This window comes from Oncorhynchus tshawytscha, linkage group LG06 (assembly GCF_018296145.1).
Source record: "Oncorhynchus tshawytscha isolate Ot180627B linkage group LG06, Otsh_v2.0, whole genome shotgun sequence".
Lineage (NCBI taxonomy): Eukaryota > Metazoa > Chordata > Actinopteri > Salmoniformes > Salmonidae > Oncorhynchus > Oncorhynchus tshawytscha.
This window is the reverse complement of record NC_056434.1, coordinates 9,278,076-9,293,677: the sequence shown is the minus strand read 5'-3', so window position 1 is coordinate 9,293,677 and position 15,602 is coordinate 9,278,076. Positions and strand designations below refer to the sequence as shown.

Sequence of the window (15,602 nt, the reverse complement as noted above, 5' to 3'; positions counted from 1 at the left end):
ATAACAGATCGTTTTTCTATCCCCACGCAGATCACTCCCAGACAGAACTAACATTCTTGAATGACAAATTGGTCTTTGCTAAGAAGCTATTTTGTGAACATTTAAATATAAAACAAATCACAGTAAGGTACTCAAAAAAAGGTGCAACATGAAGAAATTGCTATGCCATTTCCTGGTTGCTAAAATTCTAATAGTTTGCAAAATTTCAGTTTGTGACAAAACAAGGAAAATGTAACAGAGAATCATTGTACCATCTAAACCACTGTGAAATACCTAAACCAAAATATTGTATTTTCAGCCGTTTGCAGCTGGTGTACAAAACCGATAGTTCAAAGCAAAAAAACAAAACTGAATGGGAAGCATAGAAATAGTGCACATAGAACAGATCTGAAAGCAAGTCTTAGACGCAGTAGATCTATAACTCACTTTTCTATGCCAATTTGGCCAGGTCACCCAAAAAGTTACATATTGCAGTTAATTGTTACCCAGAAATGATTTGATATTGAGATAGAAACAACTGCATTGGAACTTTACAGATATTCTCTGGTACTTTTGAAAGTAGTGCCCGAGCCAAAAGGTGGTCCCTGAAAATTGCATACTACGTCACAAATGTGCAGATATGTGCACCACATCATTGCTCTCTCGCTGTACTGTGTCTTGCTAGCTGTCACTCAAACCCCCACATGAGGGTAAAGGTAGGGAAAATGGCATCACACAGCTTCTAGAAAACAGTCATTTTAACCTAGGGTTTTGGTGGCTAATTGAGGTAAGACAGTTAATTTGCTCATAGATTATGCATGTAATGAACTAAACTGACACGTCCAGCCCAAAAACGTACTATTTTCCAAAGTACCTGAGCAGGTCTAAGCGAATAATGAAATATAATAACTTAGAATATTAGCACATAGGTTTTGTTTTCCTTGAGCATGAATTGAGTTTCTTGAAAATCTAAAAATTGTTTCAATTGTATTTACATACATACATACATACATACATATAAATAACGACATGGTTGATGTTATGTACAAGCTGTGTATTTGTATAGACTACTCCTAATATATAAATATATAAATCCAGTAGCGTTCTATTATTACACTAGTAGTTTGTATTGCTTACATCTGCAAACAGCTAGTTTGTCTTTTCTTAGCAAGTTGGGCCAAAATATTGTTAGCCGCTAATGCTAATCGCTAGGGAGCAAGCTAATAAATGTACTGAGTCAGAGCAAACATAATTCATTATACAGCCTGATAATACCAGTGGTGGTGTAGACCTAAATCAGCATGTTGTTTGTGCAACAGTACCTTCCACATCAAAGAGGAATACAAGAGGCATTAATATAGGCTAGCTACATGAAGCAGAAAACAGACAATGTAGCCAAAGATTAAAGGGTCCCCTATGAAACAATTAACATTTGATTCGAAATAAGATTTAGATTGTTTGCCCATGTCGTGCAGCCCCACATGGCAGTGTGGAAATACTCAAATGAATGCAGAAAATGCAGAAATTTATGAAAATGCCCCAAAAAATAGTTTGGATTGAAGTTGAATTGAACAGTAGAAAACAAAATCAGAATGGAGACCCGTCGAAATCACTTAGAATGTACGCGTTACCACCCTGAGGTCATGCACTATTTATAAAGCAAATTTAGAAATTTCCTTACTTAAAAACAAGTGTCAAATACCATCATACATCATTTTAAAAATTTTTTTTTAAATAAATACCGTGATATGATATTTTGGCCATATCGCCCAGCACTAGCGCTTACATAAACAATTCGGTGTATAAGAAAACGCAAATCAGCCCAGAGCTCCATCTGGGCTAAAGGTTAACCCTATTGCATGCCCTTGGTTACTTAAAACTCCCAAACAGTGTTCAGACAACAAATTCTTCAGGGGTGAAAATTCCACAGGCTTTGGTGAGAACTTGCAAAAAACCCAATTCTTGATGGGGAAAACATGGAACTTGGAAATGTGGGTTAAACTCAGGGCCAAAGATGGGTAACAGCCCCGGTGGCAATCAGGAGTGGAAAAGCCCCATCTATTTATCTGAGGTCTAGGCGGAAGAAATCTCTCTCACTGTTTGTTTTAACGATCAGGATGAGGGGAGGGAGGCTACATAAACTGCCAACAACACCCATCTGAGGATATACTCCAAAATCATTTGGAAATGATGCCCGGGCTATGAGAGGAATGCAGTCTTTGTGTATACAAGTAGGAGCTGATTGATCAGTTAGCTTGGGCTAAGAGGCTAGCAGTGGACCAAGAGGCTGGAAAGTAGGGGGACCTCTGCTGGGTGGAAAAGGGATTACATAGGGGATACAGGGTTGAATAAGGCCTTACCTGAACATGATGAATCCAATGGACTCCACCGCTGCCCTTCTGACATCATCGTTCACGTCGCTTACCTGACAGGTAGAGAACAATGTATTAATAGCAGAAAAAAAAATACAGTAGGGCAAGGAGATAACAGCTACTAATAACCATTTTCCTGCCCAAACACCAAACTCCCAATCTGCCCAGATATCAAAGATTTGGGGAAAGCCTATACTTGTTCATAAAAAGCTCTTGTATCACAACATCTTTAGCTTGTGCAGGCTGCCATAGGTATGAATACCAACTCAACCATCTGCCCCAGTAACATTAATGAATCTATCAGGGCTTCCTGTACTACCCAGGAATGGGGCGGCAGCGTAGCCTAGTGGTCTAGTAACTGGAAGGTTGCAAGTTCAAACCCCCGAGCTGACAAGGTACAAATCTGTCGTTCTGCCGCTGAACAGGCAGTTAACCCACTGTTCCTAGGCCGTCATTGAAAATAAGAATTTGTTCTTAACTGACTTGCCTAGTTAAATAAAGGTAAAATAAAAAAATAAAAGGAATGCATTTCATTACGCCGTTTAACATACCAACACATTTTAATTTACTATGAGGTATACTATTGTCTGACATAACCATACTCCCAATTCCAATACTTCACAGCTGGACTATCCCTACTCTGATTCCTGGTTGTCCCTGTTTTGCGTGAGGAAGGAGAATACTTACAGCCACATGCAGCAGGCGTCTGATGGCCTTGTTGTTCCCGGAGCCACAGTAGGCCATGCCCACTGTGTACATTCCGGAGCGGCGCAGGATGGGGTCCTACAACAAACGCAGTGGTGGAACACAGAGCCTTAGCTAAGAGAAGAGTCTGAAGCAGTAAGGTTGCAACATTATTCGGTATTCCCGAAATCCCAGTTGGAAAATTCCCGTAATCAGGAGGGAATAAGCAGGAAATCGAGATTTCTGGAAAACCAGAGAATTTATTGAAAGTTCCCAGATTTTGCAACCCTAGTAGGTGGAAACAATGTATGGTCAACAAAAAGGTATACCTCTTATTTGACAAATAACACATTTAAGTATGGGTACTGCATGCATCATTCATACTACGGTTCAGGACAGGTACTCATTGTCGCAGTAAATTGAAACAGATGACTACAGGCTGGAAGAAATCAAAAACACCCACAATAGGCAACAAGGTTAACAGTCATGGTTGCATAGCCAAGGAATTAAAGGAATGAAGGTCAATATATTGGTAGTAGGGGATGAGGTGAGTTTCCGCACCCTACAACGCATAGCGGAACCCATCCCCACGGCAGGCATAGCGGAACCCATCCCCACGGCAGGCATAGCGGAACCCATCCCCACGGCAGGCATAGCGGAACCCATCCCCACGGCAGGCATAGCGAACTAGTGTGTGTGTGTGTTAGGGTGGTCCCGAGAAAAAAAAACGTTTGGGTCGCCCGAGAGTAGTCCTGTTCTTTCAACCAATCGATTGATCGAAATGTTTAAACATATTTTTCCCATATTACGTAGTTGAATAAAATCAACTACATACGCACTGAGCTTGTCTACATAAGCATATGGTTTGATTAAATAGTTAGACAATTTATTCAAGAGTGTTAAAACAAGTGACAGCGAGTGCCTGTGTGACTGGCAGACGTTGTCTCTCCTCCCTACTCCAACGAAAAGGCACCACAGCAAGTGTTTAATCGCACTACCCGTGCTGAAGCTGCTACATAAATTTCAGCCATGTAGTTTTACTTGTTTGACTGAAACGTTATCAAAATCCCTAATTTATTTAGGAAAACCTTTCCCCTCAATCCTTGCTCTCTTTATGTGAAACATGTAATTAGAGCAGGGCGATATGGTCAAAATCTCACATCCCGATATAGGTCATTTCATATCCCGATAACGATACATATCACGATATAGCACATTCTGTAAATTCTAAGAACAGTTTACATAAAATGCCCACACGTAAAGGCCTATTTCTTGTTACATTTTGAATTAACTCAACGGGAAAAAAAGGTACTTACTCATATTTGATTATTTCTCTTTTATTTAGAACCTTTGTGCAAATGTTAAATTAAGCATTTAACAAAATCTAAAAAAGGTAAATAGTTGCACAAAATAAATATAGGCCTAAAATATAAATATTTTGGGGGGGGCTTGCCTGTATTGCATGTTATTTTGGCATTAATACGTGTCACATATCAATTTGCATTTGGTACCTTGGGTCGAGTGTTGGCACCAACTCACGAAACCCCCGTTTCCTCGACCGTGTAAATTAGGGCCATGTCTTTGCAGATATAAGTTGTAACGGCAGCTGTTATCTCCTTCCATCTTCATGGTTCTTTGCCATATGGTGTGCCGCGGGCAAAAGCCTCTTGCAACGTCTGAGTCGAGGGTTTGTTTTGAGCACTAGACTGTACTTTTTTGAGTCTCATCCGTAGACTCTCTCCGAAATGTTTCACATGATTCTTGCGTAGGTGGTAAAGGAGGTTAGTGGCGTTTGAGCCTGTTGTCGGGGCCGGCCTGCGGAATATTTTGCAGAGGACGGTTCCGTGTCAGACTTTTCATATCCAAACCGAGACCATGCGACCGAAGTAGCCCCTCTTTTAGGTATGAGCTCCGTGTCACGTTCACTCTCCTCCACGTTTGTTTGTGTTGCAAAGTTCACGCAAAGCGTCGTCCAATTGACGGAAAACATTACCGCAAAGAGTGCGATTTGCGACACCTAAAACGATAGAGCATAATATGAAACGATAAACGTGTTTCTATCGTCACACGATATATATCGTCATATCGCCCAGCCCTACATGTAATCATAGCATGCACATGACCAATAGGGCCTGACCTATAGCCCATCATAATCACATCAATAAATTGGTTATAACAAACTCCGAACACAGTAATGTCGACTGCAAAACGGACGTGAAAAAGAAACTCAAAAGGGTGAATGTTTACTGGTTGCTCAGGAGGGAAAGGGGAAGTCAGATGTGTGGAAGACATATGACCTAGTTGTGGAAACTACTGCAGATTAAGGAGGGTATAGGTGCAAGCGTTGCGTGAGAATATACTTTTTTTTTTACCATTTGGAACAGTGTAAACACTAATTAAATGTACTGTTCTACCAGGGAAAAACATATATAATATATACACATACATCTATCTACACACACACACACACACATCTATCTAAGTCTTTATTACAGCAGACTATTGCATGCATTCATGAATTGCAGTTTATTGTTTAGGCTAATTATTCAATATCGGTCAAACAGCCTAACGACCAAACAAAATAAATGGGGTCAGTCCTAGTACACCCGAATGCATTTCCAAGCCCCATAGTTACCTTGTCCCTGCAGAGGCTCTCGATGAGCGTGTCTGCCTCCTCCATGCGTCCGTACATCACCATGGCGATGCCCACGGCCAGGCCGCGCAGGATCTTCTCGTGCTGAGTCTCCTGGGCGTAGCCCACCATGTCCTCGATGGCCTGAGCAGACTTGGAGCCCAGCATGACGAGCCCCAGGGCCAGTCCTGCTGCCTCGCCTGTGAACAGAGGGTAAAAACATGAGCACCGCATAATGGCACCAAAGAAAAGTCCTTTCTAAATCTGAACAACTGGCAGCACAGAGTTGATTTTGCTAGTATCACTGATCTCTTTTAAATTGCACAAGCAATGCCGTTTTTGTTGCAAGCTTACTGTATATCAACAGATGCAAATATGTCAAGATGTTTTTAACTCTAAGGGCTACAGAGATATAATGAACAAAAATATAAACGTAAAGTGTTGATCCCATGTTTCATGAGCTGAAATAAAAGATCACAAAAATATTCCATATGCAAAAAATGCTTATTTCTCTCAAATTGTGTTTACACCCCTGTTAGGGAGCATTTCTCCTTTGCCAAGATAATCCATCCAACAGACAGGTGTGGCATAAAAAGAAGCTAATTAAACAGCATGATCATTACACAGGTTCACCTTGTGCTGGGGACAATAAAAGACCACTCTCAAATGCACAGTTTTGTCACACCACAATGCCACCGATGTCTCATATTTTGAGGGAATGCTCAAATCTCTATCATAAGCAGACTCCAACGTAGTTTTAGAGAATTTGGTAGTACGTCCAACTGGCCTCACAACCGCGACCATATGCATGGTGTCATGTGGGCGAGCGTTATGCTGAGGTCACGGTTGTGAACAGAGTGCCCCATGGTGGCGGTGGGGTTACGGTATGGGCAGGCGGCATAATCTATGGACAACAAACAATTCCATTTTATCGATGGAAATTTGAACGGACAGCGATACTATGACCTATTGTCATGTCATTCATCTGCCACCATCACTTCATATTTCAGCATGATAAAGCACAGTCCCATGTCGTAAGGATCTGTACACAATTCCTGGAAGCTTCCTGGAAGAATATGTCCCAGTTCTTCCATGTCCTGCATACTCAGACATGTCGCTCATTGAGCATGTTTGGGATGCTCTGGATCAACGTGTACAACAGCATGTTCCAGTTCCGACCAATATCCAGCAACTTCACCTAGCCATTGAAGAGGAGTGGGACAACATTCCACAATCAGCCTGATGAACTACACGCAAAGGAGATGTCGCACGGCATGATCCCGATCTGTTTCCTGATCCACACCCCTACCATTTAAAAAAAACACGCATCTGTACTCCCAGTCGTGTGACATCCATAGTTTAGGACCTACCGAATTTATTTCAATTTACTGATTTCCTTTTAGGAACTATAACTCAGTAAAACCTTTTGAATTGTTGCTTTTATATTTTTGTTCAGTGTATAATAGTTGGCTAAATTTGAACTCGACTAGCACCAAATGCCTCACTGTCTGTTCAGGGTCGTGTACCTGTGACTGCATCGTCCTGGTACAGGTTAGACTTGAGCAGATCGTACACATCCTGCCTGGCTGTACCCAAAGCAGCCAATCCCAGGCCCAGACCTCCCCCGTGACGAACAATCTGTGGGAGGAAACAAAGCAAACCAAAACAGCCATCACAGACACAAATATAACTTTGATTTCAACTCAAATGTGACATGATATCCCCCTGATGGGCTTCGTTGGAATAATCTCCGTATTGCTTAATGCATCAGCATGCTTCAGTTTGACTGGCGCCTAGCCGGAACCGAACGAGTGTGTTCGCTTACTCCCTTAAAAAAGACCTACGCTTGAAAAACTAGAAAAAAGTGCCAATCGTACTGTTTGTCCATCTTGAGATGCTGTAGCCAGTAGACACTTCCTCAAAATAGTCAGAATTCATCGAAGAGAACTCAAGAAATCAATTCAAGAAACTCAATAAATTAATTTATGTTTTTGCCGAGATCTTAGTCGCGCAATTGTACATCAAAATTTTTTGATTCAGTATTTCTCAATTTTAAAAAAAACGTGTCAAATAGTTTATAATATAAGCACAAACTGTTCTGAACTGTTTCGGCTGGGTATCATGCAGATGCCTTTACACACACATCCGATCAAATCTAAGTAACCAAAGGGGTGGGGGATATGGGTTGATTTGGAATTGATTAAGGGAAATGTGACGTGTCTGCATGTTGCCACTCACGTCGTTGCTGGCGTTCTTGAGCTGACTGAGCAGGTAGTCGATGATGTCCCCCCCGTGGTTGGCGTGGATTAGCCCGAGGGCATACAGGCCACCTCCCTCCTGGTAGGCTGATCCGGGTGAGGTGTCTTTGGGCAGATAAGTGGCCATCAACTGCAGTGCCTCTTTCTCGTGACCCTGAAAATATGCAGATTATTCAGTGAAACTTTTTTTTTTAAATATATATATATATTTTTTTAAATCAGAAAAACAGAGATATCCTCTTACGTTTTAAATAGTTCCCGCTAAAGTTTACCTTGTGAATGACGCCAAGACTGGCTGTGGCTGTGAACTTGGCCCAGTTGGTGGCTCTTGCAAGCCACTCCAAGTTCTCTCTGTTGAAAGAATGAATAAAATCCCATCACACAGCCAAACACAGCATTAACCCTTTATATCCCCACACCAGGCTTCAGCCAAAAACTATTTTGATTATATAAATAACATTCAAATATTTTTGGGGAGAAAATATAAGTAGTTGAATATTGGAATGTATTTGGAAATAAAATTGGGAAGTATAAGCATTTATTAGAAAATGTTATTTAATACAGAGTACATACAAATTCAAATAAGTACTCCGATGCATTTGAACACAGGTCCTAGGAGTATTTGAAATAATGCATTTGGAAATAATAGTAGGCTATTTATAGGAATTATTTTAAATACTTCAAGTAGAAGTAGTTGATTTCAGCCACATTATTTGAAAATACTCAGAAGCCAGGTCTGCCTCACACCAATAGAATGTACCACATTACCACCAACACAACGAAATATAAATATATATATTTTTTTATATATAAATACAACTTCCTGGAGGGTATGTTATGAAGTGTGCTGGCAAAACAGAAAGTGATATTCTCTATGTGTTTATGCTATAGCTAGTGATGTTATAGTATAGTGGCTATACCTGAGGAACTGGTCACTTGTGGTCCCCGTATGCATGAAGGAGTTGGCTATGACCGTGGCTGTGTGACACACTGAATTTCGGACTGCATCCTGGATTAGGTAGACAAAGCAACAACAAAAATAATTGTGAAAGCCTTTTTAATAATGCAGTACATGTCATATGCCTATGTAACATGCAATACATAGCCTGTTTAATACTCATAATGGGATCCTTTACCTTTGTGTTCTTGAGAATCATTAAGTCTGTGTTGTTGTTCCGGATGAGGAACTGCAGATGAAATTCGATGGCCATTTCTCCACTGAGAATTTTGATCATCTTCGCGTTCTGGTCCTTAGGCTCGTCCTTCTATGCAAGCAGAGGAAGGGAAGACCCATTAATTTGGGTGACAAGAACAGTTATATAAAATTGACAGCTTCTCTGCATGGCCATAAAGAAGCACCAAGTAGAGCTACTCACACTGTCTGCAGCTTTTCCTGCAGGGGAGCTGCTGGCCTTGTCGTCCGTCTCCATAGCATCACTGAGACATTTTTTAAAACATATTGGCTAAATCAACTTTGTATCACAGTAGGTTACCTGTGATGTGTCAAGATATTTCACCTACACCGATCGTACTACATTTCCTTCACATTTTCCCATCATCTTTCCCCAACCTACCCATCTCACCCTGTGACTACACCCTCATCCTCACGCACCTGTCTTTGTCTGCGATGGGCACGGTGCCTGTGTTGGTGGAGCCAGGCACGGCGGGGATGGGCGTGCCCACGGTGCGCAGGTTCTGGATGACGGAGGAGAGGAACTGCTGGCTGGCACTCTCGTACAGGTCGAAGCAGATTTGGTAGGCCATCAGCAGGTTGTCTTCCTTCACCAGCTTCTCCAGGATGTCGCTCACCGCCTGTGGGTCGTCCAGGAAGATCAGGCACTGTGGAGGAGAAAGAGAAGGAGGAGAGACAGAGTTTGAGTGTGATGCATGGTGGTCAAGTGGTTCCTTCCTCATATTAGTAAGATGGGTTTATTTGATATTGTACATATTTGCAGCTAAAAGCTGAATTGCAGTAATCAAAAAGAGATTCAGGTGGGGTGAGGAGGAATAAAGAGCAATAGTCTGTAGTCAGCCTCAAAGTGACTGCCTCTGCTGGTAACACGTGTGGGTTTGGGCACATGCAACCTCATAAAGATCCACCTCAGACAGAAGCATTGTTAGATTTAAGGTGAACAATATTTAGTGGATCTTTTCATTTCATTATGCACAGTTTCCCCCCTCTAACAATAACGTGTACACGTGACTGTTTATTTTCAAAGAAATTCACTATTGAATGACTATGTAATTCCACTGGATCAGGATGGTACTGTTTCAGATTGTGAAATCAGATAACCATCGCACCACCAAACTGCAGGCAGCTGAATGGATATTTTTTTTAAATCAGATCCCAATTTGAAGTGTGCTTTCTCCCCGTTACCTGGCAAACGTTGATGAAGTCAGGCTTCTCCAGATTCATGTAGAGCTTGACCAGCACTCGGAGGACCTCGTTGCGGAACTTCTTGTTCTGCATTAGTGACATGCAGACCTTCAGGCTGTAGGCCAGTAGGCCACTAACGTCATTCTGTACAAGAAAAAAGGAAGAGGGTTAGGATCTCAACATAAAATGTAAGTTGTTTTAAACCACAACAAAAACATTTCAATAAAATGTAGGCTAAACCAAAAGTCGTGGATCTGTGGATTTTCATTAAGCTAATTATTTATTTATTACATTAAGTAGAAGTTGCGCCAAATTAAACAATCTGTGGAACCAAAACAGAATGTGTTCAGAAGACGACCCGGAGCCACTGACCGATTCAAGGATAGTCTTCTCGAAGATGTCCAGGCGTCGAGTCTCCAAGGCAATGCCGATGGCCTGCTTGTACTTATGGTCGCCCAGGCAACGCAGGAACATCTTGTTGACGATGCCCTCCAACCGGGGGTCGATGCTCTTCTTCTCCTCGTCCTCAGGAAGCTCAGCGTTCTCCACCCGCTGCTTGGTGTAGTGATCAATGCATTTGGCTACGGGGAAAAGACCAGAGGTCATCAAAGAACTACTGTATACCGCTGTGGAATAATCAATTGCCATGATTAGTGGCATGCATCAGTGTGTTGATATCTAAATTAGCAACAGTGGGTATACATAAATTGAACATTGTTGGAGGTGACTATGTGTAATGTAACTAAAAAGGTAAGCCTATGGATTAGCATTAGAAGCCCTTGAGGTCAGTACTAAGATGGAATACTTGTGGATACCAAAACATGCAGTTGTGACATCACTCACCGATAATGGTCTCCACATATTCAGTGTCGTCTGTGACATTGAAAAGGTCTCCTGCACCCAGAGCGTAGTTCAACGACTCATCAAACGCCCCGAGGTGGTAGAACACTTTGGAAGCCACCAAGGCAGCAAACGCCCTGCTCCGAAATGTCTCATCTTCATACAGGACCTCGCTGTGAGGAGAGAACACATTTTTTCCCCCCTTGAGTAATTTCTTTATTCTAATTAAAGTTGCACTATGCAGAAATCACTCCGCCATTTCCTGATTGCTTAAACTAAATAGTTTGCCTAATTTCAGTTTGTGACAAACTAAGTTAACTATAGTGTAGAGAATCAATGTATCATCTAAACTGCTGTGAAAAATACTTTACAGAACCAAAAATATTGTTGTTTCAGCTGTTTGAAGCTGGTGTACAAAACCGAGAGTTAAAATAAGCAGAAACAGAACGTTAAGTGAATTTGGTCAGGTTGCCCAAAAAGTGACATATTGCCAATTTGAACTGACCATGTAAATATTTGTGGCTTTTTTCACCTTGTTTAAAAACTTACATTTTGTCAACAGATCCCGATATCTCAGCCCAGAAGTCATTGACAATGGAGTTCAGCTTGTGCAGAGCAAACTCCTACAAGCAAAAAAAAATTACAAATGTTAAGACACTTTACGCAAACAATAGTCAAGAATAATCATTGCCAAGTCAATAGGAATGTTAGCGGTCACCAAACATGGTCCAGGAGAGCTACTGTCCAGCACTAATGACTGCTTCCACTAACTAGCTACTTATGATGGTCTTTAATGTTATTGTACAAGGCTTTTTGTCTTCTCTGGGGCCATGGTTGGTGACTACTGGTGTATTCTCACTGGATAACAAGCTTAAATTCATGATACCTTGAGTTGGGGCTCCTCCTCATCCAGCAGTGAGATGATTCCAGCTAAAAATCAAATGATGTGTAGTCAGTTTCAACATCATGGATAAACCCTGATGTGTGTGTAAACCCTGATGTTAGTGTGAACCCTGATGCACTTCAGTGTACGTAACGTAACTAGCTAGGTTAGACAGAAAACGTTAACCATTTATGACTGACATAGAAAAGTTTCATGTGAAGCTTAAACAGGTCAAACTCGAAAGGGAAAAGGGGAAATCTTGCCAGTTGTATAACTGAATACATTCAACTGAAATGTGTCTTCCGCATTTAACCCAACCCCTCGGAAATCAGAGAGGTGTCTTAATCGACACATTTCAATTTAATAACTGGACTACGTCTCCCCTTTCCCTTCCGAGTTTGACCAGGGGCAGACTTAAACGTTGTCGGCTCGGGGATTCGACCCAGCTACCTTTCGGTTACTGGCCCAACACTGCTACTAGGAGCAGGAGTGACTAGAAATCCTAGCCGCCGGGCTACATGCCGCCCGTTTACCGGGCTATGAAAATATTACATTATAAACTAGCTAACTACGTTAGTTTGCCAGGGCACAGCTAGGTAACGTCAGCAGCTAACCAACGCGGTCGGTAAATTCCTGGCTAATGTTAGCTAGCCATCTGGCTAACGTCATTGTCCAACGACTAACGTTAATGGCGACTATAGACATGAAACAATATGATAGGAATAAAGTTGTTATCCAGCCACATAGGTAACTAGCTAACATTTGTTAACGTACAGCAGCTAAATTAGCTAACTGTGAGTTTTAAAAGTCTGTAAACTGGTTAGATAGCTAGTTAGCTAACCAGTTAGCTATGTGACTCAGCTAAATCAATGGATGCTAGCTTGCTACCATTAGCAATCTTTTACAAAACGCTGACATTTGCTAGTATGTTACTGCTTACCGGCAGACGTTATCATGGTTGGTTCTTTTTTCTCCCCCTCTTAACTCCACGAACCCAGGTTATACCGTTTCAGTTAGTGACAATGAAATGATAAAACATCAACACCTTGAAAGTACAGTAGATGTGTCAGTTGTCCACAACAGCGGGACACTTGTCTGTTGAAAAATATTTTTTGGTTCTAGAATGAAAGCCCCCTTTCCAAAAACCCATAGTTAGGTATACCTAGATAGTGCCTGATGAAATTACAGCTCGTCGTCATTGTCAATTATTTAATCTCATCCTGATTCTTGGATAGGGGTAGGAAAAGTGTTGAATAAAATAAGTGTAATGGGCTGTATATTTTGTATTCTTAGCTAGAATATTTAAAACATAATTTCGGTTTTAAAAATTATCCACAAACCGGCTTCTATTCTGCCAGTCTCGAATGAATCAGTTATTTTACCTTTCCTACACACGTTGTTTTTCTGCCCCCTAGCGCCCCTTACATAAAAAATATTACAGCTTTGAAACTGCATTCGACTGTGGTATTTTGGACACAGTAATAACATAATAAATATCGGAGTTGTGTCGGTTGGAGATCTTTGGTTATACGAAGGGAGTATCCGCTTGGTACGGTGCTGGCGCTAGCACTTTTGCTACATATCAGTCTTTCGGGTTGAAAGGGAGTAAGCAAACAATCAAACTGGCGGCGGGTCGGCACGGCTGTGACTGGGTCAGAGATTGTAGGCAATTGTGATGGAGAAGGGAGTAGGAAAGAGAAAACATAAAACAAAAGCAGTAGAGAAATTGAGCAGAGGTTTGAATGGGAGCAAGAGGTCTATGGCGGCGGGGATTAAGTAGAAAAGGAAGTTTGAGGAGAGCAACAGTTTTAAATCAAATTGTATTGGTCACATACTCGTGTTTAACAGATGTTATTGTGGTATGCTTGTGCTTCTAGTTCCGGCAGTGCAGCAATAAAAACAAAATACTGCAAGTTTCCTAAGGACTAGAAGCGAGGCAACCCTCTGTCTGCACCATTCAAGCAGTGGATTAAAGGGGTGATAACAGGATTGCCTGTGAGTGTTAGCTCTAAAGAGGTAAACTTGAAACTGAGGAGTATTTATGTCTGTAATAAAGCCCTTTAGTGGGGAAAAACTCAATGTGATTGGCTGAGCCTGGCTCCCAGTGGGCGGGCCTATGCCCTCCCAGGTCCACCCATGACTGCGCCCTTGCCCAGTTACGTGAAATCCATAGATCAGGGCCTAATTAATTTATTTCAATTAACTGATTTCCTTATATGAATTGTACCTCAATAAAGTCTTTGAAATTGTTGCGTGTTTCATTTATATTTTTGTTCAGTAGATAATCCTTGTCAGATATTGAACCTAAAAGTACTGGAGAGGTTGGAGGGCCATGATAGAAGTAAGGTAATGTGGTGTGGGGATTTTAATGCCCACAACACTCTCTGGAGAGGCAAACGGGTGGATGGAAATGGCCAAGGGATCTGGTGTGTCGGAATGATGGCCGAGGGACCAGGATTGATGTAGCTACAGGGAAAGAGTCTGCCTTGGACCTCACTCTGGTATCTAGTGCGATGGCAGGAATCTGTGTGTGGGAGTTATGGGAGGAGTCGACAGTAGGGAGTGATCATTACCCCATAGTATGCACAATAGGCTGGAGGGAGGAGGAGGTGTCAGTGGATGGAGTAGGCAGGTGGGTGTTTGGAAGGGCAAAGTGGGATCAGTTTCAGGAGCTGAGTGAGCAGGTGATGGCTCGGGTGGATATGAGGAGGGATGTGGATAGTATGAATAAATGGGTGAGAACAGCTTTAGTGGGGGCAGCTACTAAGGCGATACCTAAGAGTTCAGGGAGGAGGAGGAGGAAAGCAGTCCCATGGTGGACGGAGGAGTGTGGGGCAATGCTGAGAAGTAGGAACGGGGCATTTAGAGTACTGAAAAGGATGTGTAACTTCCAACATCTGATTCAGTATAAGCAGGCTCTGGTGAGGAGAACCATATGTCAGGCAAAGAGGTCATGTTGGCATCGGTTCTTGGAAGGACGACACCTGTGGGGAAATTGTGGTGGATGATGAAGAGGATGAGTGGGGTCAGAAGGGAGTGGGACTATCCAGTGTTGACGAGTGGAGAGGATATGGCAGTAACAGATGAGGAGAAGGCAGAGATGATGGCCAAAGCATTTGTCAAAGTGCATAGCTTGGCAACTTTTTCAGAGGATGGGGAGAGAGAGAATGAGAGAGGAGCACCCTGGAGTGCTGGATAGGAGGAAGGATGTAAATAATGCATTGAATGCACCATTTACATTTGGCAGAGATGAAAAGGGCAATAGGTAAGGATGGGTTAACTTCACCTGGGAAAGTCACGGTGTGCAATGTTATGTTGGCCCATCTTAGTGATGAGGCACTGGATAAGGTATTGATGTTGTACAGATTGTGGGAGGAGGGGAAACTACCAGGCAGCAAAAAGGAGGCAGTAAAGGTACCAATCCGGAAGCCAGGGAAGGATCCAGCGAGACCAACAAGCCGGAAGCCAGGAAAGGACCCAGCGAGACCAACAAGCCAGAAGCCAGGGAAGGACCCAGCGAGGCTATTGCCGAATAGCTTTAACATCACATGAATGTAAGAAGAGCTTCTGGATATCA

General features: G+C 42.2%; 1 protein-coding gene across 2 annotated transcripts in view; it reads right to left on the bottom strand.

Moving 5' to 3' along the window:
• Positions 1 to 13,138, bottom strand: part of psmd1 (proteasome 26S subunit, non-ATPase 1) — a 53,879-nt gene extending 40,741 nt beyond the window's left edge. The window contains exons 1-16 of one of the 2 annotated variants that reach the window (XM_024422843.2): positions 12,966 to 13,138; positions 12,029 to 12,072; positions 11,692 to 11,765; positions 11,146 to 11,315; positions 10,675 to 10,883; positions 10,303 to 10,446; positions 9,538 to 9,764; positions 9,302 to 9,362; positions 9,062 to 9,190; positions 8,846 to 8,934; positions 8,198 to 8,276; positions 7,906 to 8,079; positions 7,194 to 7,305; positions 5,671 to 5,867; positions 3,039 to 3,134; positions 2,340 to 2,404 (exon numbers count right to left, since the gene is read on the bottom strand). In XM_024422843.2, coding sequence (XP_024278611.2) covers positions 2,340 to 2,404; positions 3,039 to 3,134; positions 5,671 to 5,867; positions 7,194 to 7,305; positions 7,906 to 8,079; positions 8,198 to 8,276; positions 8,846 to 8,934; positions 9,062 to 9,190; positions 9,302 to 9,362; positions 9,538 to 9,764; positions 10,303 to 10,446; positions 10,675 to 10,883; positions 11,146 to 11,315; positions 11,692 to 11,765; positions 12,029 to 12,072; positions 12,966 to 12,981 — 1,886 coding nt within the window. In that variant the 5' untranslated portion in view covers positions 12,982 to 13,138. The remainder of the gene's footprint in view (positions 1 to 2,339; positions 2,405 to 3,038; positions 3,135 to 5,670; positions 5,868 to 7,193; positions 7,306 to 7,905; positions 8,080 to 8,197; positions 8,277 to 8,845; positions 8,935 to 9,061; positions 9,191 to 9,301; positions 9,363 to 9,537; positions 9,765 to 10,302; positions 10,447 to 10,674; positions 10,884 to 11,145; positions 11,316 to 11,691; positions 11,766 to 12,028; positions 12,073 to 12,965) is intronic. The other variant, XM_042322926.1, reaches the window with a different exon arrangement.
• Between the last annotated feature and the right edge of the window lie 2,464 nt (positions 13,139 to 15,602).